Raw genomic sequence first — 27,977 nt, forward strand, 5'->3', positions numbered from 1 at the left:
AAAAACTTCAGTCTCAAATGTACCACAGTGGAACCTCAAAGATGCATAATTCCGACCCAAAAATTCTTTGGTGGAAGAAAAAAAATTGCTGATTTTGTTCAATTGAAATAGGACACAACCATATGCCACATCACTTCAGTCTTAGATCATGTTCATTAGTTTAGTTAGTAATGTTTTATGTTAAATATAAGACAGTTTTTGTTGTAATGCATCAAGAGTGCAACAAAGATGATGTGATTTTGCCGCTTTACTCATCCCACACAGAATTTATGCAGTTCTCATTTTAAATTCTTTCAAGTTTCAATACACCTTGAAAAACCATAGAGTCATACTAATTAAATTTCTTATTTAAGCAATATCACATGAGCAAGAGTGCTGTCCTTCCAGCTGTATGCACAAGAACACCGATTCACAGTGGTGCTGTTATTCAGATCAACATACAGAGTTGTTCACTAGAATATAAGTTAATATTGAGTAATGCACATTTTGTAATAATGCCAGTTCCTTTGTTTTTTCTCCACTAACAAAACAAAAAAGCCAGAGCTTAATCAGCAGTTGTGTGAGCAACCCACAGTAAAGTGTCTCAGTCATAAATTAATCTGTTTTGAACTAATAAGATGAGTGAATGATTCAATGACACGTAATGTCTTTCACTTGTTCCTTTCATGAATGAATCAGTGTTTAAATGAAAGGAAATTAATTGGTTGAATGGATCATTCAGTGACTCGCTGTTAGGACAGCCATGAGTCACCATTTACTAGCGAAAACAATAATCTTTAGAAAATTTCACAGAAAAATCCAAGAGGGTCTGGCTGCAGACGTGCACTTGCACTTGTCAGACTTGCATTCTCCAACTTGCACTCTCAGACACTTGCACTTCCTCTAGTAACATCACTTGCAGTCTTTATTTTTTATTAAGTTGAATTTTTTATAACTTTTTGTTTGAATTTCCCAACACTTTATAACAGTAGCCAGGTGGTGAAGACAAGAAAAAATAATCGAAATTACAATATCACTTGCAATCGCTGCTTGCACTTTTTGCAATCGACACAATATACACATTGTCGTATTGACACATATAGTATTTTCCTCACATACCGAAAAATGTGGCATAATGGATAATAAAGGTCAAACTCAATATGCTTCTCTACATTATTAAAATACATAACTAATATGTACAGGCAAGCAGGTGAGCCCAGACTAAATGCAACACGTAAAGTTTCGGGTTGAGCATTTTTCCATATAGAATAAACTGTCTACAACTCCGTCTTTGTCCATTATGATACATTATGTGTTTTATTTATGATGATTTTCTATAGGAGGAAAAAGTTTAATGTACAATTCTGTACTCGTCTGCTTGCCTGTATGGAGTTGATCCTTTTAAAATCACTTAATGCATTTCATAATGCTATTAGGCCAAGGGTGACCCCCCAGAGTTGGGTCAGGTCAAAGTTTACACTCCAGAGTCGGGTCGGGTCAGGTCAGGCACGTGCACAGGTAGGGCTCAACCTGTGCAGAGCACATGCCCTTTTTGCCCTTACACTCCGAAGTGCCCTTTTTTTGGTGTAGTTTTTTTTTTTTTATCAATGCTATTGGTCACCCTTTACGTCTGTCTGTCTGTTTTACAAATATTTAGCAAATGAAAGTGCTTAAAACGAGCTGTGTAAATCTTATTCGATCCTCAAGCTGTCAGTAAGCTGATAACTCCGCCCCCTTTATATTCATTGAATCAACAGATTCAATACGCAGTACAGTAGATAACAGCGGAGCTGAACAAAGTTTTGCGAAGGGTAAATAAATATCTTGTTGTTTGAATAAGTACTACTAAACACTGTCTATAAAGGCTCATATTTTATTTATTGGATGTCTGACTAACTCACTGACTGAGACATGTGGGACATCGCCTGAGAGAGAGGGCTAGCATTTGCCATCTAGTCATGGCCAATACATAGTCAACACTTATATAGCCTGTGCATACAGTAGCATTTCATCTTTTATAAAATGCGTTTTGGCCAAATGCATTTTACCACAGGAAAAACTGAGCGATCCGTCTATAAAACTAGTTTGTAACCTGTAGATGAAAATGTAATGTGATGCCGGCAGCGGCAGGCGCCGTCGCAGTTTTAATGACGGACAAAAAAAATTCACATTTGCACACATTCGCTGGTCAAAAACTATATATTGATAAGTAATACAACAACAATATAATTTGTTTTTACCATCGGGAAATCATAACAGGTGCGCCTCCGCTGTTTCGTACTGGAACTTACACAAAGCGACGAGTGATCCTCGTCACCTACATAACATATATTTCGAAGAACTTTCTTCTTTGATTTATGATTGCTGATACACTTAATTTATTAACATTTAGGCTAATCATGTTATGGTATACTCTCCGCTCGTCCTCAAATGTATAAAATGTAGTATAACATGGTTTTACTACAGTAATGTAGTAGTAACTAAAATAAAATTACAGAAGATCACTGTGAAATCTTTATATTTTATCATGCAGATTCATTCCAAGGCTTCATTTATTTGATCCAAAATACAGCAAAAACAGTAATATAGTGTAATATTTTTAAAATTTTAAATAGCTGTTTTCTATTTGAATATATTTTAAAATTTAATTTATTTTTGTGATCAAAGCTGAATTTTCAGCATCATTACTCCAGTTCAGTACTCTTCAGTGTCACGTGATTCTTCAGAAATGCTTTTCACTGCAACTGTACTTTTCACACTATTTTTATTTATTTTTTCATTGCTGGCTTATTTTAGGGAAAGTGTAGTGAATAAGAGACCTTTAAGAGACCAACATCCCTGGTCCACCACAGTATTAAATGTTTGCCAGGTAGGCGGATACATGTTGGATATGTTATAGTAACTAACGGTATGGCTATAGTTTCTTATAATCTGGAATTGAGTTGGACAAAATTACTTAAATTATATTTCAAAAAAGTTTGTCAAAAATACTTGACTCATTGCTCACCTTCCCCTCTTCTCAATGTCATTCATAATCATGTTAACCAAATAATACAAATAAGCTTATAAAACCAAACAGAATAGCTAAAAAAGAGAATATATATAATTGATATAAAAAAGGGAGGGGGGTGCCCTTTTTCAGTTTCAGCACATGCCCCTCAAAAGGTCTGTGCACGGCCCTGGGTCAGGTCACCATTTACACTCCAGAGTCGGGTCAGGTCACCGTTTACACTCCAGAGTCGGGTCGGGTCAGGTCACCGTTTACCTCCAGAGTCGGGTCAGGTCACCGTTTACACTCCAGATTCGGGTCAGGTCACCGTTTACCTCCAGAGTCGGGTCAGGTCACCGTTTACCTCCAGAGTCGGGTCAGGTCACCGTTTACACTCCAGAGTCCGGTCAGGTCAAAGTTTACACTACAGAGTCGGGTCAGGTCAAAGTTTACACTACAGAGTCGGGTCAGGTCAAAGTTTACACTACAGAGTCGGGTCAGGTCACCGTTTACACTCCAGAGTCGGGTCAGGTCACCGTTTACACTCCAGAGTCAGGTCAGGTCAACGTTTACACTACAGAGTCAGGTCAGGTCAACATTTACAATACAGAGTTGGGTCCGGTCAACGTTTACACTCCAGAGTCGGGTCAGGTCAGGTCACCGTTTACACTCCAGAGTCGGGTCGGGTCAGGTCACCGTTTACCTTCAGAGTCGGGTCAGGTCACCGTTTACAATCCAGAGTCGGGTCAGGTCACCGTTTACAATCCAGAGTCGGGTCAGGTCACCGTTTACACTCCAGAGTCAGGTCAGGTCACCGTTTACACTCCAGAGTCGGGTCGGGTCGGGTCAGGTAACCGTTTACACTCCAGAGTCTAGTCGGGTCAGGTCACCGTTTACACTCCAGAGTCGGGTCAGGTCACCGTTTACACTCCAGAGTCGGGTCAGGTCACCGTTTACACTCCAGAGTCGGGTCAGGTCACCGTTTACACTCCAGAGTCGGGTCAGGTCACCGTTTACACTTCAGAGTCGGGTCAGGTCACTGTTTACCTCCAGAGTCGGGTCGGGTTAGGTCACCGTTTACATTCCAGAGTTGGGTCGGGTGAGGTCACCGTTTACACTCCAGAGTCGGGTCAGGTCACCGTTTACATTCCAGAGTTGGGTCGGGTGAGGTCACCGTTTACACTCCAGAGTCGGGTCAGGTCACCGTTTACACTCCAGAGTCGGGTAAGGTCACCGTTTACACTACAGAGTCAGGTCAGGTCACCGTTTACCTCCAGAGTCGGGTCAGGTCACCGTTTACACTCCAGAGTCGGGTCAGGTCACCGTTTACACTCCAGAGTCGGGTAAGGTCACCGTTTACACTCCAGAGTCGGGTCAGGTCACCGTTTACACTCCAGAGTCGGGTCAGGTCACCGTTTACACTTCAGAGTCGGGTCAGGTCACCGTTTACACTCCAGAGTCGGGTCAGGTCACCGTTTACACTCATGAGTTAAGCACAACCACAATTAGACCTCAGGAGTCAAGTCAAGTCACCGTTGATCTTCATGGGCAAAGGCAAGTCACCATTGATCTTCATGAGCTAAGGCAAGTCACCATTGATCTTCATGAGCAAAGTCAGGTCACCAATGATCTTCATGAGCAAAGTCAGTTCACCGTTGGTCTTCATGAGCAAAGTCAGGTCACCTGTCCCAACTGCACGGCTGTGGTGGTCTTCTGCGCCGCCCTGGTGGGCTTCTCTCTAGATCGTACGGCTGTGGTGGTATTCTCTCTGTGTCATGGAGTCCTTATTTTCCATCACCTGGTTTCCTCGTGTTCCTTGTGTTTCGAATTTCTCGTTCCTGTTTGTTTGTTTGTTTCTGGACTGATTTTTTGTTATGACCCCCTGCTTGGTTTGATTCTGAATTTTGGAATACCCAATAAACACACACTGCTCTTGGATCTCTCGTCTCCTGTGTCCCGATCGTTACACAAATTATGTTTTTTTAAGGATCATTATTTTGTGTATTTTGTGTAACAGAATACGAATCACTAACAAATTAATTACAACTATTTACAAAACATACTTTCAGTAGCTGATTCAGAAGTGCAAGATTGTTGTAACAAAGTCAGAATTACCTCCTCTTCTAGGTTCATGAAACGGTCGTCCATAAAATGCGTTACTGTTCTGTTGTAAGTAACCTTAAAGATTCCTAAATGCATCTACTTTCAGAAGGCCAAAAAAACCTCTCATTAATCCATAGCCTAATGCAACAATTACATATGTGAATTGTCAAAATTGTATAATTATGGCATTACTTATTTAAATTTTCATGTAACAGCCAGTATTTGTATCTGTATTTGTATCTGTAACAATCACAAAATTATTTGTGAGATAATGATATGGATAAACCAATTCATAGTTATCACTGAACATGTATGCTGTGTTAAACTAAAATAATTATAATTTTTTACAAATATATTTATGCAAGCAGAGTGATGTCATCACAAACGTGTAGTGATCATTTGAACATGACTGAATCAATTCAATGCGCATATTTTCACTTTGCAGAACTCTTTAAGCTTGAACATCTCTAAACATATGTGCCATGCAAACCAGCAAAAGATAAAGATGTAAACAAGTAGAAAAAGTATCTGTATCTAAGCTGATAATTAGCCCACTCTTGAGAGAGAACTGGTTTTGTTTTTGAGATACCGCGAAGCTCAATGTGGCTGTTTGATTGATGAGCGCGCTGTGTTTATTCCATTAATTTGTATCATATCATAGCCTACAGTTTAAATCATTGCCTTTTAAATATGTATAAATAATATCATGTGTATGATGTATTATTATAGATGGTATTACTCTTGAAAAGCTCAGATTTCTGAGAGAAAGTTTACATTAATTCACTTCACACTCTATTGCGTGACTTTATGGGTCTGTATATAATATTGCGGTGATCCCCTGTTCGTCTGTCATCTAGCAAACTGTGGACTTTGCCAGCTTTAGCCGATAATTCAGGTAGAATTATTCCTTGTCCGTTATTCATTTTTGAAGCCATTATCCATGCCATTCCGAATAAGGTATTCTGCTTCGGGCACAATCCTAATTATTACATTACATATTTTAATTTTACATGCAACATAGATAAAGTCATAGAAAGTAACAGCTACACGCAATTTTGTAATCCTAAATTTTTAGGACACGTTGTACTTCAAACCCTGTGCATGGATTATGGTTAATGCATGCTTGAGTAGTTGATTGTTTCCAATAGGGTCGATTAGGGGTTGAAGTAGTCGATTACTCAACTAATCGTCTAGTCTATGTAAGCCCTATTCAACACTAACGGTGTTACTGAAACCAGCCTTTGCATTATGCGATTATGCAAATATTTTCACATAGTGATATGTGGCATGTTAGAACGAGCCGTTTTAGGGGTCGTGGCAGAGTCTTAACTTTGATAAAAAAATATCTCTTTTGATTTGAGACTTTGCAACTTTACAGATCTTCCTCAAGTACCAAGAGCTTGCAACATCCCATCATATGACACATTTAACATTATTTCATAAAATATAGTTAATTCTGTAAAATCTCAAATGTTGCTACCATAATTTTACGGCAGAGTTCTGGCAACCACAGCTGCTTAATTTAATCAGTTTTAAAGTGCTGCCTTAATAACAATAGCTATAGTGGGATTGTGGTTCAGTCAGTTTTGTAATAGGTAGTGAGTTATATAATGTGTCAGGAATAAAGTAGTTTCTCAGTTTAGATTCTAAGCCTAACATTTTTAACAGCTGAAGAAACGGATGTGAAAATGGGCAGGAAAAGGTGTGTGATTTGTCACACTCAGCACATTTCTCTCAGTTTCTTAGGCCGGTGAAGCTTTCAGACAGCATGTTTGACCTCCTTTTTCTTGTCTTGTTCTGTTTAATTTTGCCAAAGGGTAAGCTACTACTAGGTTTATTTGATTATGCATATCGGTAAGTTTGTAGCCGAAACTAGTGTAACTGGTAAGACTAGCAAAGTAGTATTTCTGATACTGTTGAATTACTAAAATTGTGTGGTCTGAATCCGTTTGCAGCGATGGCGCGAACAGTTTATCAGTTTCCCCCATCAGTGAAGGTGATATCGGGTGAAAGAGTGACAATGCACTGCCAGCTGAGTGAGGTGCAGTCATTCTGTCACACAGTGGCCTGGGTCAGAGTACACCCCGTCAGTGGAACAATAGACATTCTGCAGGACTCAAACATCCCTCGTCAGACTAAAGAGCAGGAGGAAACCAAAGTGTGTCAGGCTTCCATCTACAGAGCAACAGTGCAGGATTCTGGGACGTATTACTGCATCGCTACAGACCGTGAGCAAATGTACCTTGGGAATGGCACAGTTGTCACTGTACAAGGTACTGTATCACAAACAGTTTCAAAAGTTTCTGAATTACCACCTAACATGATGGTTCTCGAGGTTTGTGTTGATAGGAAAGCTCATGTTTTTATTATACATTTATGTGTCGGTCCTTTTTTTGCTCTTTTATCTCAGTAAAGTGTTGTTTATCTGTCTTCTTTCAGCTGAGAGTGCTGTGATGCCGTCTATTGATATCATGGCATTTACCAGCAGTAACAAACGCGACTCTACAGTCACTCTTCAGTGTACAGTCGGAGGATTTGCTTCCTCAAAGGTCTATGTGCACTGGCTCATGGGGAGTAGAAAGGACAATGGAAAAACTTTGTTTGTTTGGGAAGATGGTGAAGAGAAATCTGTGAAAATACATAATTATGTATCAGTATCGGCTGAGGAGTGGAGGACAGGAGGAGCGTGCACCTGCATTGTGAAGTTTGGTGGATGGGTGTTCAACAAAACTCTGCATTATTATGGTAAATAACTTTTCATAATATCTCTTCATCAGGATAGAAAATCAAATGTTTTAATATTACCTGTCCAAAAACGGGATCAGTGGGATTTTTTGACGGATCTTATATGTATATTAATTTGGATGTTTTGTCCATTTTTAAGAAGAAATGTTTTTGAATCTTTTCTCACAATCCTTCTCTTTTATTCTTTTCCTCAGATTTCCAGGACACTTGCTATCCTTTTGTCAGTGTAACCAGACATTTTGCACTTGCCACTGCTCTGCTCTTTTTAACGACCTCATTAATTTTAGCAAGACGCTTCTAAACCTCAGAAATTATGTATTTGATCCTATGACAGGAAAACATCAAACAAATGTTGATTTGTTACAAATAAATGTAAATGTGCATACAGTTTCTCTCTTACTTGCTTTCTCTTTCTGTATACAGTTGAAGTCAAAAGTTTACATACAGCTTGAAGAATCTGCTAAATGTTAATTATTTGACCAAAATAAGAAAGATCATACAAAATGCTTTAAGCTTTTTCAGATTTTTTTTAAAATTTTACCTTTCAGAAGCTAAGATACTTACAAAATAAGTTAAATTTACCCTGATTTACCCTACAAATGCAAAAAGTTTTCACACCCTAGCTGAAAATCCCTCGATTTTCTTCAGTGTGAAAAAAATTAAGATCATACAGTCATTGTTGGAAAGAGTTCAAATATATACTGTAAAAATGCTGGAAGCCCAAAGAATTTGTGGGACCTGAAGGATTTAATTATTTATTTATTTATTTTTGAAGAACATCAGGCAGTTTAACTGTTCAGGACTCATGTCCCTTGTTTGGGACTATGATTAAAAAAACAAAAACCCAGCTTATTCAGTTAACAAAATATTAGGAATCAGGGGTATATAAACTTTTGAACAGGGTCATTTTTATAAATTAAACTATAATTTTCTCTTGTTGAATGGATGTATACATCTTTTATGTGAAATATCTTATTCAGGTCAGTACTAAATAAAAAATAATATGCATTTTGTATGATCCTCTTATTTGGTAAATAATTTACATTTGGCTGATTCTGCAAGTGTATTTATACTTTTAACTTCAACTTTATAAAATATATAAAAATGTAAAAGTAGTAAATGTGTAAGCAGTTTCTCAATATATGAGAGATTAAGTCTGAATAAAAGCATAGATGGCACATATCAACAAGTCATGACTGCCATCCTATTGCTTGCTTATTTATTTATTTATTTGCATTTAATTATTTTAATTTATTGCCAAATATGCACACAGCTTATATATATTCCTGAAGGACATCCAATAAGTCATTTGTGTTTTTAAGGTGAAGTTAGAATAGCTTCTGTATTACTTAAAAGGTGAAAAATAATGTACTTTCTGAATGCTTGTCCATTATGAAAAAAGTAACAAAGGCACAAAGTACACACACATATGACACAAGGCCAATAATAAAATAAATATCTCAGTCATCTGTTCCTTAATATGGAATCTATAAGCAGACAGATTTTACATAAATATTTACAAAAATATTTCACATTTTATCCAGATTCTACTATTGTGATGAATGTAGAAGAAAAGTTAGGCAGACCTGTGTCTCATTACTCTTTTTCAAAGTATTTTAAAAATCCCTACTTTTAAGGGGGAAGTTGTGGCTTAATGGTTAGAGTGTTGGACTTGCAATCCAAGGGTTGTGGGTTTGAGTTTCGGGCTGGCAGGAATTGTAGTTAGGTGGAGTTAATGTACAGCGCTCTCTCTCCATCAATCACCTTTATTTATATAGTGCTTTAAACAAAATACATTGCGCCAAAGCACTGAACAACATTCATTTGGAAAACAGTGTCTCAATAATGCAAAATGATAGTTAAAGGCAGTTCATCATTGAATTTAGTTATGTCATCTCTGTTCAGTTGAAATAGTGTCCGTTTTAATTTGCAATCAAGTCAATGATATCGCTGTAGATGAAGTGACCCCAACTAAGCAAGCCAGAGGCGACAGCGGCAAGGAACCGAAACTCCATCGGTGACAGAATGGAGAAAAAAACCTTGGGAGAAACCAGGCTCAGTTGGGGGGCCAGTTCTCCTCTGACCAGACGAAACCAGTAGTTCAATTCCAGGCTGCAGCAAAGTCAGATTGTGCAGAAGAATCCTCTGTTTCCTGTGGTCTTGTCCTGGTGGTCCTCTGAGACAAGGTCTTTACAGGGGATCTGTATCTGGGGCTCTAGTTGTCCTGGTCTCCGCTGTCTTTCAGGGCAGTAGAGGTCCTTTCTAGGTGCTGATCCACCATCTGGTCTGGATGTGTACTGGATCCGGGTGACTGCAGTGACCCTCTGATCTGGACACAGACTGGATCTGGTGGCCACGGTGACCTCGGAACAAGAGAGAAACAGACAAATATTAGCGTAGATGCCATTCTTCTAATGATGTAGAAAGTACGGTGTTATGTGAAGTGTTCCGGTTCCAGTTTACCTAATTAATGCAGCCTAAAAATCCTTTAACGGATTTGGATATTAAAAGCATATTAGTATGTTATGTGTATGCCAGGTTAAAGAGATGGGTCTTTAATCTAGATTTAAACTGCAAGAGTGTGTCTGCCTCCCGAACAATGTTAGGTAGGTTATTCCAGAGTTTAGGCGCCAAATAGGAAAAGGATCTGCCGCCCGCAGTTGATTTTGATATTCTAGGTATTATCAAATTGCCTGAGTTTTGAGAACGTAGCGGACGTAGAGGAGTATAATGTAAAAGGAGCTCATTCAAATACTGAGGTGCTAAACCATTCAGGGCTTTATAAGTAATAAGCAATATTTTAAAATCTATACGATGTTTGATAGGGAGCCAGTGCAGTGTGGACAGGACCGGGCTAATATGGTCATACTTCCTGGTTCTAGTAAGAACTCTTGCTGCTGCATTTTGGACTAGCTGTAGTTTGTTTACCAAGCGTGCAGAACAACCACCCAATAAAGCATTACAATAGTCTAACCTTGAAGTCATAAATGCATGGATTAACATTTCTGCATTTGACATTGAGAGCATAGGCCGTAATTTAGATATATTTTTGAGATGGAAAAATGCAGTTTTACAAATGCTAGAAACGTGGCTTTCTAAGGAAAGATTGCGATCAAGTAGCACACCTAGGTTCCTAACTGATGACGAAGAATTGACAGAGCAACCATCAAGTCTTAGACAGTGTTCTAGGTTATTACAAGTAGAGTTTTTAGGCCCTATGATTAACACCTCTGTTTTTTCTGAATTTAGCAGTAAGAAATTACTCGTCATCCAATTTTTTATATCGACTATGCATTCCATTAGTTTTTCAAATTGGTGTGTTTCACCGGGCTGCGAGGAAATATAGAGCTGCGTATCATCAGCATAACAGTGAAAGCTAACACCATGTTTCCTGATGATATCTCCCAAGGGTAACATATAAAGCGTGAAGAGTAGCGGCCCTAGAACTGAGCCTTGAGGTACTCCATACTGCACTTGTGATCGATATGATACATCTTCATTCACTGCTACGAACTGATGGCGGTCATATAAGTACGACCGCCATCAGGTCCATCTTAAATAACACGACTTAGGTGCCCTTGAGCAAGGCACCGAACCCCCAACTGCTCCCCGGTTGCCGCAGCATAAATGATGTCCACTGCTCCGGGTGTGTGTTCACAGTGTGTGTGTGTGTGTCCACTGCTGTGTGTGTGCACTTTGGATGGGTTAAATAAAGAGCACAAATTCTGAATATGGGTCACTATCCTTGACTGTATGTCATGTCACTTTAATATTTTTATTAAATTTTTTATTATTTTTTAATTCAGAGACAAACTGTGTTTAAACAGTGTAAAGTTTGTTATAACTGTTTTTACAAATCCAAAATGACAGAAGCAGGGAACATTGGATAATATAGCAGGATTATAGACTAGAACTGGGCTGTGGCTGAAACCATGAGCTCAGAGCTCGTGAAGCGCCCTCCTGTGGTACACAACACTGACATCTAATGCTATTTTGGGCGCACCCTCACATGGCGTCATTCAGTAAGAATGCAAAAAGGCGTTATACTGGCAAACCCATGCAGGGACAACTACTAACGCGAGACACACAAACATTATGATTTCAAAAACAGTGGTGTTAACAAATTTCATATGTTTTATGGGATTTTGATTGTAACTATTTCTTATTGAATTTAATTTTTATTATTATTTATTATTATTATTTGGAAAACTGTGTAGACAAACTTCCTCTGAATTAAATTTGATTAGATAAGGGCTATCTTAGGTGCTACTCCATAATTAAAGATTATTTAAGCCTATAATTAGCCATGTCTTCCCATGATACAGGTGGGATCCTAAATAAAATTAGGAATTCTATTTTGCAAACGTTATTGTTAAATGCTTGCATGGTCTGTGGTGAGATATTTGATTAGAAAGCTACAGCTTTGCAAAATCATTCATTGCTGCTCGAAAGCCTCAGAAATCTGTTCGGACTGCTGTTCATTCACAGTGTGAAAGGAGGAGACAAGGAGGATTTTTATTCAACTGATTCGGAGCCTTACACTCTAAAAAATGCTGGGTTGTTTCAACCCAACTCTGGGTCATATATGGACTAACCCAGCTGTTGGGTTAAATTTTGTAATAAAAATTTTAACCCAAAACTTGGGTTAGAGTGTGTTATTTTAAATACCACTGAATAATATTTATTTTAGAAGTTTGAGAGGAAAGGGAGGCTGACTATTTTCTCTCTGGGGCATCAGTGGCAAATGTATACAGTTTTTTACTGCCTTGGGTGCTACACTATATTAGAGTGTATTATAAAGCAATAAGACCAGAGAAGCCGTGGTTTACAGTGAATTTATAACGGTTAAGGGGCATTGTTAGGCACGACAAGAAGCTGAAACCCCCCCTTAGCTCTTATAAATTCACTGTAAACCACAGCTTCACAGGGCTTATTGCTGTTAGAAAACAGTTATTCCTTATATAATCACAAAATAAAACAGAACAAATAAAGTGTAATGATATTAATAAACACCAAACAATGTAGTTCCTCAAAAACGGCTGTTATTCCAACAAAGTGGTTTCCAAGCAGCACACAGAAGTAAACAAAGGTGTATGTTTGTAGAGTATTTTACAACAGCTTCGAACTTGGTTCAACCAATCAGAATCAAGGACTTAAACTCTCCATTTATAAAAACTAATAAATCACTAGACGCTGGTGGAATAAAGGAGTTTAAAAGTCTGTGGTCATCAGCTCTAAGGATCAGGCACGTGCACACATAGACATCAAAGAGGGCTTGAGCACCTGACCTTTTTATTCCTGGAGAGAAAGTGCCCTTTTTTCTGGGGTGCCTTTTTTTTTCTTTCGAAAAAATTATATATATTCCTGTTTGCGCACAGCTTCCCTGTCAATCAAATATATTTATTGAAGAATAGTATATCTAAATATCAGGTCAGGAGTTCTGAAGCGCTCATTGAGCTGATGATACTGCGCATGTGTGATTCATTGTGAAGCAGACTGACTCACAGCTCGTCTGAAACGAACTGGTTCTTTTGGTGATTGATTCTGAACTGATTCTGTGGTAGTGTTAGGAGCGCGGGTAAATCGAAGGCTTGAAAGAAGGGCAGTCGTCGCGAATGACATTACATCGAGCGCAAAAGAACCGGTGAACCGTTTTTTTTTTTTCAACTGGTTTATTTGATCGAATTGTCCGAAAGAACCGGTTCACTTGAGCACCTGCTCCTTTGCCCCAAAAATTTAGTCGTAAATAAAATGACCAATATGTTGACCTTTCACCTGACCGGGAAAATTCCTCAGGCCGCACGCGCATTTTTAATTGCTCAAAGATATTTTCAGAACCGTGGCAGCTGGTAAGTGGTGTTTCATTCTCAGCGAAGTGATTTTGATGTTATTATTATTTTACAAGAACGATGTGATGTGAGAACATGCAGATATGTTACTGTGTGTAGCTTGTAGTGTAGAAGTAACAGTAGCGTGCTGTTTGAGGGAGAAAAGTTTCACAGGCATCGAAGGGTCTGGTCTTTTTTATGTTATTTGACTAAACTTTTATTATATTACAGTACTTATTTATTTTTTAACACGTCGAGTGCCTTAAAAATAATTATCACAATACTGGTTAGGCTTATTCAGGTTTTCTCATTCTCTGAATTATCATTATAAAAATAAAAACAATTCAGGAATTAATTATATAATTATATTTTAAATGTGACGCAAATATATATTTTTTCTACAATAGCAACAGTGCTTTCAACAGCAAGACCACTTTAGCCTGTAAACTCAATAATATCTCTCTGGAAATAAATGTAAAAATATCAGTGTCAATAAAAAATGCATAATATACCTGACATCAAAGTGCAGTGTGAAGGAGATGAATATCAAATGTGGCCTGTCATTTGTTTACATTGCAAAGGTGTTCAATTTTAGACAATAACAACTACAACAGTAATAATAATATTAATCACTATATTCCAGTAGATCATTTTTTTTATGTTTTGTATCAATATTTAAGGTGGACTTATTGATTAGGTGCAAGAGTAGTAGTGATGGTTAAAATAATAGATTAATGCTGAAACAGAGAAGAAAAAACCATCAGGTTGGGACAATTTAAGACATTTCAGTTTCTAATCCCAGAGCTATTATTATTTTAAACTTAAAATTGTCTTCTCTATTGTTTCTTTGCTTCAAAGCATTTGCTGCTGTATCAATACATAACCATCCATATCGATACGTGAATCCGCAAGGAATGCATCACAATATATTGCTGTATTGATATTTTGAACAGCGCCATTTAAAACCTTGTTCCATGTGCCCCTTTTATACTTTGAGCACCTGCCCCTCCAAAGGTCTCTGCACGGCCCTGCTAAGGATCACTCCTCAAGTTTTGCTGACATGTTTCTTTCCACATTTGGAAATTATGAGAAAAACAAAAACTAAATCTTGTTTTCTATAGGCTGTATACTGTATATGTCAAGAATAAATGTTAACACTTTAGATTACGAAGCACATTTTCACTATTAAGCATTTTCCCTCAATAAAATTCTAATTTTCCTCTTGCAGCCAACATGCTAGTAAAATGAATGCAAAGCAACTAGTTAATAATGTTCCCTGATCTAAAGTGTTATATAAGCTACTGAACAGAGTGAAATAAGTTGTTATTTACTGAAAATTCTGCTCAAATCTATAGCTCCCAATCCCATATCTCATTTGTGCATGCTCATAATCAAACGTAACGCCTCTAAACTGCACCAGAATAAAAGTTCAATCCCTTTTGCTTCCTAACAAAGTAATTTCCATTCCAAACGAGTAAAGGAATAATAAAAAAGAAGAAAAAATACACTTTATTTGGGAATAAGAGAAGACATAATCATACAATAATATAGATTATTCATATAATTTTGACTCAAGAACAACTCTATATTAAGTATGAAAGATGTTTGTTCATCCACAGAGCTTAAAGAAAGTCAGATCAGAGAGTACATTAATTGGTGTACCATCATCATCATAAACATGGAGGATGCTAATTTTAATGTAATATATTGTCATTTTTAGTAATTGTTAGACAGAGTATAACATTCATTTTAATAACACTGATCTCCAGTGGTGCCCTGAAATAAAGGAAACAATATCTGAAGGAAACATCAGAGTGTTCTTAACGATTGACTGTTTCTCATATCAAATATAATTAAAAAGCATTTACAAATTTAAATTTTACCTTTATTGTTTTGCTGGACTTAAATTCACCCCTAAACTGATTGGATCCACAGGGTAAAACTAGACAAAATTAATGAATTAGTTAATATAGCATTCACACCAAAACTACACATGACAGTCATATGACATAATTTTTGACTTCCCTTGTATCGATAAATCTAAACAAATTTTCAGAATGTTTTTTATTTATTTATTTTTTTATACAAATTCACCAATAACTATTTAGAATGAACATTTAACAAACAATAAATATATTTACATATAATTATTAGACTATACCATGCTTACCTTTACAGATGAAATGTCTTCATTCCCTGTACTCTGTTTGCCTGTTAAAGGGAAAACACAACATGACTTTATTTAATAAAAGATTCAGGTTATGTGTTAGGATGTAGCTACAGGCAGATTTAGTGAATACATATCTACAATACACACAGAATAGAAACAGCCTCAGTTTACAGTAGAATTCGGAAAAAGTTTCAGACATAATTTTGCTTGATATATTGATCCTGTAAGTGTTTTATCATATGCATATCTAAGTTTTGTAATAGAGAAAGTTAAATGGAATTGTATCATTTTTACAATTAAAAAAATAATAATTGTAAAAGTACTTTTGTAAATGAACCATGTATTTTTTCGTTTGTTTACTTTTACTATTTATTATCCTGAGAATTACACAGTTTTACACCATATCACCAACAGGCTTTTTAAATCAGAATGTTTATAACGGAAATAATTATGCATTTCATATATTTACATATTTTTGTTACTTAGTTATTAGTTTGTTAAAATTCCTTAGTGGACTCGATAGCAATTAACCAGTTTCCCAGATTAATTTAAATGCTTACCTTGGCATAAACAAACAGAGAAGACCACGGCTACAATCAGCAATACTGCCCCGCAGCCACAGTACACAATCCACAGAGGTCTTTGAGTCAGTCCTGAAAGATTAACCATCATCAGAGTATGATCAATAATTAATACACCAATGTTTTAGCATGTACATAGTTTTATAGTTAACACAAGGACTTTGTCTTTTATATTTATACAACAGATATTACATTTCAATTTAGGGTTAACTCTTTAGTATAGGGATCAATTCTATGTGCTTTTTATCATTCCTATAATTAACATACTGGCTGTTTATGAGTACTTCTACAGCACATTTTCTGCATGACAATATTCTACATCCCTAATCCTAACCAGTACATAAACATAACAACTACCTTACTAACTATTTATTAACTATTATTAACTATTAAAAACAGCAAATTAAGTTAAGTTAATGGTTTGTTAATTGAGCCTTAAAATAAAGTGTGACTAATTTTTTTTTTATAATTTGTACTTTCAAATACATTTTTGCTATTTAATCAGAGTTTTGACAGGTGTTTGTAATAAAAAAAACACTGGCTGAAAACTAAAAAGAAGAAGAAAAAAAAACTAAAGATGAAAATCCATTAATTTGCCTTTTAAATTAAAACTTTATAGTAACTTTGACAATTTGAGCGACAGCTGCTCTGTTTTAAGAATTCTGAAAATAAAGAAAATGAAAGAGGGCAATAATGTGTAAAATTTTTCTGATGTTTCTCTGCAGTTTTCATCATTTACGCACCGCTTCGGTTCAGAGTTTTGGAGAGGTTCTTTCCCTCATTTTCAGCAAAACACTGAATTTCACCGGCTTTATTCCACTCCTCTTCAGAAACAGAGAGATGAGCTCGAGTGAATTCTGTGGCTGAATCAGTGTTGTCTGTCCAGCCGGACTCGGTCCATCCAGCTCGCTCCTTCTGTCCAATCATCCAGAACACACGCACCTGAGACGGGACAAGTTCAGTCACGAGACACTGCAGTGATACCGATGGAGAATCAGGTTCATGTGGTGTGTATAAGATGGAGAGTTTTGGTTCAGATCGATCTACAGCAGGGACAATAAGGACAAAATATTATTTGTTTTAGGAACTGTGACCACAGAGAAGATGTGGTGGAGATTTCACATCAAATTTACCTTTAACGATCACCCTGCTCCCATTGCCGACGACAGCCATGTCATTAAATCTGCTCATGCAATAGTACAAGCCTGAATCTGTCTTGGTTACGTGTTTGAGAGTCAAAACACAGGTTTTACCATCAGGCTGAAGGACATTATTCTCATAGCTACTATTCACTGTCGTGAGTTTTCCAGTCCGTAGATTCATCTTTTTCCATGCAGCAGAGGTAAAGCAGTATCTAACAAGCTGCTCAGATATACATCTTAACTCTACAGAACCACCGACTGAGACGAGTGTGAGTCCTGGAGACTGAGTCAAGACGAATGAGTGAGTAGCTGCAAATGAGAGAATAAAAATCAGGTTCACAGAGAATATTCTAATTGATTAAATATTGTTAATGAGGAATTAAGATGTAATGATATTGATAACTGGCATAGGCTTACTTAGTACAGAAGAAAGGCATAAAATCCAACAGCACATCCAGGCACCCATATTAACAGTTTGAAGCCTCTAATGCACCGTTTAACATTACCACCAGTCACAATCTTAATGCAACATGGTGTTAGTACACAAGAGTTTGACTGAAACCACAAGGGAGAAAAAAAAGCTCACCAAAGGGTGGCCCTTCCTGTAGCAACAGCGAGAGAAACATATATTTATGCTGCAAATCACGGACTCTGTACAAAGTTAAAGTAACTTACTTTGATGGTAATATTCATTTTAGCAAACAGGCTGCAAAGTAGCACTTACAAACTGTTTCCTGTTTCATATACTGTAGAAGTGGTTATGGTTTGATCTCACATTTAATACTGTTTGATGTACTGTTGTTCTTTACATTTACATTACATTTAGTTGTCGTTTTTATGCAAAGCGACTTACAATTGCTATATATGTCAGACGTAACACACCTCTGAATCAACTAGGGGTTAAGTGTCTTGCTCAGGGACACATTGGTGTCTCACAGTGGATTCAACCCGGGTCACTCACACCAAAGGCATGTGTCTTATCCACTACGCCAGAACTGGAGTATCAAAGTCATCCTAAATTCAATTCTGAATGACACACAATCCTGTTACAGAGACAAGAGCTGCAGAATAATGGTCATTTATCACAAATAGTATATTTAAGTAATCTACACTGTTATAAAATATATTCTGGTACTTTTATGCCAGGACATTAATCCTTTATTTTACAGACATGTACAAGCAATGAAGTGCGAAATTTCAAAAAACAGATAAACAAAAATGAACTGAACAAAACTCATTCAAATTAATACACATTGTGCCTTATTTTTTCAGTTTTTTTTTTTTCAATTATTTTAATGGATTTCTTTGTGTTTTCCGCTGCAAAGTTGATTTTCAAGAATTGACCATGACACAGGAGAAGATCCCTCCATGTGGATATCGATGAGGTTTACTCCTCCTGACTAAAGAACATAAAATAGGGCCTTTCACACCGCTTTAGTTCCACAACTAACAGTACTAAAGTACTGGGATGATTTTGCGCAAACTACTTCCCAGCACCATTTAAAGGGTTGCATCTGTTGCATGTGTAGGACGTGGTGTAAACCGGTTGACAGCGACAGGAGGATGGAGGACGCTGTGATCAGAGCTGTGTTTTTGTTGTGTCTCATGGGTTTCACAATAATGGACATGGAATATGGATGTATAAATAAAGTGATTGAAAGAACAGAAAGGAGGATTAAGAATCTCCATCGACAACTATCAGTGCTACACTGTAAAATAAAAACCTTTACATTTACAGTAAAATACTGGCAGCTACGGTTGCCAGAATTTCACCGTAAAAAGTATAGTAGCAACATTATAGGTTTTACAGACTTAACTTAATTCACAATAAAATACCGTGTTTCATTAAATGATGTAATGTTATTAAACCAACATATTGAAGTACTAATATCTGTTTTAAACTACTGTAATGCACTGATAACCACCAAAAACTGGTGGTGGTGCGAAAGTCACATGATGAATCAAAAACAGTTTTTCTACGAGCTGAGAAATGCAATACTTATATATAGAAGGTGCACAGTCTCATTCACACAAACACTAAACACCATCATGGTGACACATATTGTACTGAAATAATGCAATAAACATTAATTGAACAGATTAGGTGTAAGATGAAATCCTAATGTACACAACTGGTAAAAAAAACTAATAAGAAACATGTGAAATGTCATGCGGGGAATTCTGGGAGTGTCAAATTAAGCTTTTTCACTGTAAATTATAAAAAGAAATTTTAAAATTCCTTCCAAAATGCATATTTATAATGTATATATATTTATATATATTTATAATTATAATGAGTATTATAATGTAAAATTACACTAAAATGTAATTACATTTATTCACCGAATACAGTATGGAAACTTAACCAGTTAACCAGTTAAGAGGTTTTTATTGTAGTATTTTTACAGTCTTTTAATGTTAAAATCACAATATTTTTTTACAGTGTACATTTGCTACAAGTGCCTGCACTTCAGCATCCGTATATTTATCACTGTTCATCATAATAAGTTTGTTTACAGTATGTTACACTGTGTTTTATTCGATTGCATCTGGCCAATCAATGTGTACTTACATCACGGTTAGGACCAGTTGTGCTGGTTAAACCCTGCTCCGGAGTAGGAGCTAATTTGGTTCTGGAAAAAGACAGTCTGGTACTAAAATCACACCTACTCCCTGCGGTACTATGAAAAGGTTCCTGCGGTGCAAAAGGCCCTTATCTACCCAAGATAGAGCCAAAGGAGTGTGGTCAGGTTTCTCTGAAATGTATTTTATACAATTTATGCATACAATAAATTCTAAATAAATTAAAAGAATAATAATAATTATAAACAATATTATTATTATAAATAATAGTAATTATTTCATTTTATTTATGAATATAAATTAATTTACATTTATGGAATACAAATAAATGAAAAAAAAAAACATACATAGAGAATACAATTATCTATTTATTAAGTTTAATACAATTTATTGATTAATGGTGTTTGCTATAGGGCAAGAACAGCAAAATAGCAAATATTGCTCACAGTATTAAGGATTTGAACAAACATTTATTATTATTTTAATGGATTTCTTTGTGTTTTCCGCTACAGGTTAAGAAGCTGTTCTTCTAGCCGTTTAACTCTCTGCTTTCTGAAAATCTTTGTACAATTTGTTTGCAGTCACTTGTTCAGATCTAACCACACGGGTGTGAGATGAAAAGAGCAGCATGGTGTAAGAACGGCCAATGCTCAACACCCACACCCTCACTCTCAAACTGAGAGTACTGTTCCTCCACCTGCACCTCAGACAGAAACATCTGTTTCCAGGGTCAAGATAGTAAATATATTATAACTGCATGTCAAAACAGGACACACAAAACTCTTAATTTAAGTAATTTAAAAAAATCCACCTTTAATACACAACATACAATTAGAAATACTAAAATTATGTTACTTTCTTAATTCAGAAAACTCTAAGATCTGTAAATCTGCATAATATAAAAGAGGAAAACTAGTCAATGTAATAGCTGTTCACAATTCTGCTCTAATTCAACGTTATGTGTCAATATGTCAACACTAACCTATTTTTCATTAGCCTATATAATGTTTTATTTTGAATGCTTTGTTAATAAAGATGTGCAGACTAGTTTAATTGATCATCTGAGTATTTCATAACTCTCAGTGTGGATATTGACATACTGTAGGGATGGAGAACATTAGATGACAATATTAGGCAAAATTCAGATAGTTTTATATCAAGGCTTAAGTAATGCCAGTGGAGTCGCTGCAACAATGGACAGTGAAAGTAGTTTTGCATCTCTGTTTCATGAGACCTTTGTCTCTTCTAACATCCTGTTATGCCGCTTCTGTCTAACCACAAGCTGTTAAATGAGAGTGTGAAGACTACAGCAAGAGGCCATACACTTTCCTGTTTCATTCACTGTGAGTTTTTAACCCTCTCGGAAAAAAAAAAAAAAAAGTAAAATGAAAAGTAACATTAAGATTAATTTTAATTTGATGGGCCACCAGGGAAGAAAAGTTGAACTGTAGCTTTGCTGTTCAGTCCTGCACATATCAGAAATGTAGGAAAAGAGATCTCATGATAGTTAACAATGCTACCATTTAGTGAATTTATGTGATGTAAAAACAATAATACTAAATATTATTGTAATTTAAAAATTAAGTTTTTTCTTTATTATCACTTTTAAATTAAAATGTATTTGAACGATTGCCAAATTTTCATATTAAAATTGTTTCAGAGATTTCAGAAATAATTGTACTAGCTGATTTGCTGCTCAGGAAACATTTACTTTTATGATGTAGCTTATGAGGAGCATTATTAAACAAATTTTCAAGAGGACAATAAAAAAAAAACAACAAAAGAAGATAATTATAAAAACAAACAAATAAATGAAACAGTTCCTAAGAAATATTCATTAACATGGACATAATAAAACCAGAACAGGCAATCGTGTTATTTTAAGATATATGAGTTAACAATATATATGATTTCAGGAATTAAATGTTTTAGCATACTCCAACATTTCCTCTTCCCCGCTGAAAAACAAAGAAAGAAAAACTCAAGTCCATGCAAAAATGATCCTAACAAGTGTATTTACAAGTTATATAAGTTTGCAAGGGAACTTTGCTGTTTCATGTAATTCATATCATTACAAATTATGCTTTTGTATTACCTTTATTCTCTTGATGGACCAACATCCTGTCCATGACCGATAAGATCCCAGAGAAACACAGGACAAAATATTTACATTATAAAATGCAAGCTGAAGTATATGAAATGACCAAAAGATTTGTTTAATTAAAAGTTTGCAAAGTATTATTTCCCCCGATCAAATATTTGCAATTTTTCACACTCTAAAGATTTGTTTATCTGTTGTGTGTTTGCTTGAAGGAATGGTTTGCTCCATTATTTCTATTATTTGCCAATTAAGAAATATAGTGAATTATGAATAATGACAAATATTGACAGCTCAATGCAACAATCAAGAGATCCAGAGAGCCATGTAATAAAAAGGAACACTTTTAAAGAATCTACATTTTTATTATTATTATTATTATTATTATTATTTCACAACATTCATGACCTCCTCTGTCAAGCTCCAAAGAGGACAAAATTTAACACAATTAATTAAAGTGATACAAAATGTCCAAGACAAAAACTGTGAGGACCAGACCAAAGTTTAAGCCGTCATTACTGAAAATCTTTAATTTTCTATTCTACACATTTGAACATGGTTGTCTGCATTCAATTAAAATGTACAGGAGAACAGTCCCAAAGATTTTCAGTCTCACTTTGTTCCTCGCACAGGACTATCATATAACTTCAGAAGATTTAGGAAATCATTTTAAATAATTGTAAATAAATAAATGTAAAAAAAACTTTTTTAGGTAGTTCTGTTTAGGTACTGATCAAATGCTAAAACCTTTACCAATATCACCAATAAAAGTACTGTAACATACCCATATTATATATGCACAGATTATTTGGCTTAAACATACTGGTAGATTGCATTTATCATGTAGTTTTTGTAAATAAATTAAATATTGCTACATCAATCCATGTTCATATTGTATGATAGATATTTAAAATCTGTTTATTATTTAAATAATATTTCTTCTGAAACAGCAGAAACTGTTTTTTTTTTTTTTTTTTGTGATTCACTTCAATGTTCATCATCTTCATTTCTGCCTCCTACCATAACAGATGGACTCTCTTCTCGAAGTGTGTTCTGTTTACCTGATAAGGAACAAATAAATAAACATTAATTTGTTTGCTGTTTCCTTCCCATTGTTTCATGTAATATTGCTATTACTGCAAATATTAGGTGCATTAGACTATACAGTTTTTGCTTTGAAAGGTCATTTTACCATATGAAATTTTGCGGTGGGCATCTTTTCTCATGAGCCTAAAATGAAATACATATTTGGTTCAGATACTTTGTATTACATTAATAGTACAGTTTATAAAGTATATTTTGAAATACTGACCGTTTGGATTTTTTGGTCATCAACATATCTGAGAAAATGTTATAGAGAAAATGAAATGTTTTACTGAATATATTATGAAGAAATTATTATATTATAAAACTCTCACCAGCTGGAAAATTTCACCAAAGTATGCACTTTTGTATTTTAATTTGTGAAAAGTTATTGCTTGATGTAACTAGAGTTTTAAAATGTATATCCAAATGATTTTAGGTTCCGCATTAGTTTATGAATTGTGCACATTACATAGCCTATATATTTCCTTCAGAATAGTTAAACCAACATATGAATATTCTGAATGATCTCCTAAAAGGCTGATGTATTTAAATACAAAAAAATTTAAATAAATAAATAAATAAATAAATAAGCTCAAGCTATTTGTATTCCAATGTTTTTTCCTCTTTCCTGTCGTGTTACTCAGCATTGTGAAAGTTGTAGGCTATGGTCTGTTTGCCAGACAAGTTTACTCATCCAATCAAACAAACCTGACAAAGAGGAAACTGTGAACTGTATAAAGCTTAATCAATATAAGTTCAAACTTAAAAAAAAAAAATTATACGTATTAGTATTTGTTAAATGAGTGGCATTAAATTCTTACCTCTGTATAATCCCACAGACATAATCAGAGTTAGAAGTATGGTCAGGAGCGCTGCCACACAGCCAGAGTACACAAGCCACGAGATGATTGCAGGTTCAGCTCCTGAAATATAGCAATGAGCATTATAGGATTTATCTGGAGATATAGGTATAAGTTCATTAATTACTTTGTGTAATGCTTTAACAAAGTGTTTTCATCATTACAGGCTATATATCTACCGATTTCATAGTTTTTTAATGTCATTTTTCTACAGTGATTACATTGAATTTTTTACTGGACTGATATTTTTACAGTGTAAAAAAAACTGAATGGAAAATATCAGGAGGAAACCTGACATTTCTGTCATGTCGTGTCTCTGAGACTTTCATCATTTACGCACCGCTTCGGTTCAGAGTTTTGGAGATGTTCTTGCCATCATATTCAGCAAAACACTGAATTTTACTGGCTTCTTTCCACTCCTCTTCAGAAACAGAGAGATGAGCTCGAGTGAATTCTGTGGCTGAATCAGTGTTGTCTGTCCAGCCGGACTCGGTCCATCCAGAATACACATTCTGTCCAATCATCCAGAACACACGCACCTGAGACGGGACAAGTCCAGTCACGAGACACTGCAGTGATACTGATGGTGAATCAGGTTCATGTGGTGTGTATAAGATGGAGAGTTTTTGTTCAGATCGATCTACAGCAGGGACAATAAGGACAAAATATTTTTTTTTTATGAACTGTGACCACAGAGAAGATGTGGAGGAGATTTCACTTCAAATTTACCTTTAACGATCACCCTGCTCCCATTGCCGACGACAGCCATGTCATTAAATCTGGTCATGCAATAATACAAGCCTGAATCTGTCTTGGTTACGTGTTTGAGAGTCAAAACACAGGTTTTATCATCAGGCTGAAGGACATTATTCTCATAGCTACTATTCACTGTCGTGAGTTTTCCAGTCCGTAGATTCATCTTTTTCCATGCAGCAGAGGTATAGCAGTACCTTAGGGTCTGCTCAAATATACATCTTAACTCTACAGAACCACCGACTGAGACGAGTGTGAGTCCTGGAGACTGAGTCAAGAGGAATGAGTGAGTAGCTGCAAACAAAAATATGATAGAAACAAGCTCAAAATGGTTCTAATTTTTTAAATATTATGACCAGATTATTAGATCAAACAATTAAAAGCCTTTGGAACTAATAAAAATACAGTTTTTATAACGTACTTAAATAAAAATGTAGGGCAAAATGTAAAAGAACAACAACTTACTGTTCGAAGCTAGAAAACAGGAACATAACAGTATCAAACAATGTGTCCATATAGCCATGTCTAGAAGAATATCTGATGTACAACTTTTAACTTAAATAAGGCAATCAGTGAATCGCCTCCCATGCAGTTTGACTGAAAGCGGCCTGCAAGGAGAAACAAATCAAGAAAGTAAAAACTTACATGTCTCCAGTGGGTGGACCTTAATTGCCTATATAAATCACTTGTGCAAAAGCTAGGCCTGCACCTGCTGTGGATTAAAGTTCCACTCTGTTCAGATTGTGCATTACAGTCGCACAGTGGTCAGGGGCTCTTGAAGGTGCTAATTAGTTTCATGATGCTTTCAGGTAAGGATGTTGTCCAGAATAGATAGAAAAAAACATTTATGTTTAATGATCTTTCCGGAAATGGGGTCAAAGAGCCATAATGCATGAATTCCATACCTCCCATACTGACTGCTTAATGCACTTCTCTGTTACTTCATTATAGTTTCATTACCATGGAAATACATAGCCAGGCAATGCGTCACTTTTATTTATTCCATACATATTGTGATTGTCATGACATAACCTGAGCTTACGAACTCTCAGAGTCTATAGGAAATTGTGTTAGTGTGCTATTGCTAACATAAACAAGCCTCCTAAGTGATATAGGTTTGATCCCTCAGGTTTATTTACTTCATATATCATCCACAAAGACACTGTTGCTCTGTATTGCACAGTTTTTTTTCTTTGTTGCACACAGATCTACAGATATTTAGAAAGGTCACTGCAGACTGAGCAGGTGTTCTTCTTGCCGGTTGACTCTACTGTGTCAGAAAATCTGCTGTAATTCTGAATGCAGTTGCATGTTTTTGATCTAACCACACGGGTGTGAGATGAAAAGAGCAGCATGGTGAGAGGAGAACAGCCAGTGCTCAACGCCCACACATTCACCCGCTTGAGTCTGAGACATTTCCCCACCATGCACTTCAAATACCCACATCTGCAATGTCATGTTAAAATGTCATTCTATAAATACATCAAATCTATGTACTCCTTTAAATCAATCAATAAATAAATGAATCATTAAAAGATATGTCCGGTGTAAAGAGTTTTGTGTTGTGAACTGCTTTTTTTGTGCCAGGGATTTTAGATTTTCTTACAAATTAATGAAATAAACGAAAATAGAACGGTAATTACAAAACATGTATGTAACTGGAATTCCGATGTGTTTTTAAAAAAATCATAACGTATTTGTCTATTTAGGATCCGTAGGGAAGGGGACAATGTGTATGTCAATGTGCAGCCACATAATACATATTTATGAATGCTCCATTTTATTTGTGTAAATAATTTGCATCATTTGAGTGATGATTTTATATCAGTGTTGGATGCATTGTGTCACAGCAGTAAATGTTGAGTCTGTTTCATGAGACCCTCATCTCTAACATCCTGCTGTCAGTGCATTTCTTGACTTTGGTCTAACCACACGGGGTTCAGATGACAGCAGAGGGGTGTCAGCAAGATGCCCACGCATTGTCTTCAAGGCATGAACTGTGGTTTTTCAACCCATCACAAAAAATATAGCCTACATATTCACAAATTCTCACATTTTACAAATCTTACCTATAAATGTGTTTAACAGCTATTTAAAAAAATAAAAATAGATAACCAAGAAAGAAAGACTATGTGTTCTGGGATTATTGTAAAAACTTTTATGGAGCCCAGTTTATATATATATATATATATATATATATATATATATATATATATATATATATATATATATATATATATATATATATATATATATATATATATATATATATATATTTGAAGTTCATATTGACTCTCTGCTTCACAAGTATTTGATATTGGCAATAATTCTATTCATTTTTATTTATTTATTTTATTTCACTTTCTAGTCAACATTCAAAGACAACAAACAAATAGCATATATTACTTATTTTTTCTCTCAATCTTCTTTAAGAATGATTAAATGTAATGTAAATGTAAGAGTGCGAAATGCATGCTAAACCTTTTAGGCTACGTTTGTTTTCAAAATCATCTAATTCTGGCCATTCTGTCGTTTCGTTCCGTGTTGCAGGAATCTACAACAAGTAGCTTACAGCTTGTTGAATGTAATATGTCAAATATAAACATTAAACACGTATATACACATAAAATTCATAAAATATAAATCAATTCATGGACAGTTCTATTCTATAATAAATGTTATTGTCAAATATATACATTTCTACCAAGAAAATGTTGAAATTGTAGAATGACTCACGTACCTTTTTCAAACTAAACTTCTGTTCACTCATATCTGCAGTAAAAACCTAAGTCATTCAGCGTTTATGAACAATATTTTGGAATATTCTCGTGTCCAATCAAAATATTCCATAAACATAGCAGCTGTGATATGAGATTTCCTCCAAAGAGGAAAAAAAATCAACCAAATTATTTCTGAAAATCATACAAATAGATAAATAAAAATAACCAAAAGCGATATGGTCACAGCATCTCCAGAGCCTGCCGATTTCTGAATCCCTGGTGCATAAGCTGAATTTGATCCTAAACTATAAAGTGTGCAAAGACGCGAATGAAAGGACCA

At 35.5% G+C, this 27,977-nt stretch overlaps 2 protein-coding genes and 1 gene segment (V, D, J or C); 1 reads left to right on the forward strand and 2 right to left on the reverse strand.

Moving 5' to 3' along the window:
* Window positions 1-6,818: 6,818 nt before the first annotated feature.
* On the forward strand, window positions 6,819-8,187 carry LOC113120256 (Ig heavy chain C region-like). The segment is given in 4 exon segments: window positions 6,819-6,888; window positions 7,027-7,344; window positions 7,511-7,816; window positions 8,011-8,187. Coding segments are annotated over 4 exon segments (780 nt in total).
* A 6,418-nt stretch (window positions 8,188-14,605) lies between these two features.
* Window positions 14,606-18,128, reverse strand: LOC113119218 (uncharacterized). The gene is made up of 6 exons (XM_026288507.1): window positions 17,955-18,128; window positions 17,529-17,846; window positions 17,139-17,438; window positions 16,375-16,467; window positions 15,815-15,855; window positions 14,606-15,586 (listed from the first exon to the last, which is right to left on the reverse strand). The coding sequence occupies exons 1-6, from the start codon at window positions 18,001-18,003 to the stop codon at window positions 15,530-15,532; spliced, it is 858 nt and encodes a 285-aa protein (XP_026144292.1). The 5' UTR covers window positions 18,004-18,128; the 3' UTR covers window positions 14,606-15,529.
* Window positions 18,129-21,126: 2,998 nt separating this feature from the next.
* On the reverse strand, window positions 21,127-27,949 carry LOC113119217 (uncharacterized). The gene is made up of 8 exons (XM_026288506.1): window positions 27,658-27,949; window positions 25,383-25,525; window positions 24,894-25,211; window positions 24,505-24,804; window positions 24,126-24,227; window positions 23,531-23,558; window positions 23,411-23,448; window positions 21,127-23,279 (listed from the first exon to the last, which is right to left on the reverse strand). Exons 2-8 carry the CDS (start codon window positions 25,438-25,440, stop codon window positions 23,206-23,208), a joined length of 918 nt encoding a protein of 305 aa, XP_026144291.1. The 5' UTR covers window positions 25,441-25,525; window positions 27,658-27,949; the 3' UTR covers window positions 21,127-23,205.
* Window positions 27,950-27,977: the final 28 nt, after the last annotated feature.

Source organism: Carassius auratus, chromosome 19 (assembly GCF_003368295.1).
Source record: "Carassius auratus strain Wakin chromosome 19, ASM336829v1, whole genome shotgun sequence".
NCBI lineage: Eukaryota > Metazoa > Chordata > Actinopteri > Cypriniformes > Cyprinidae > Carassius > Carassius auratus.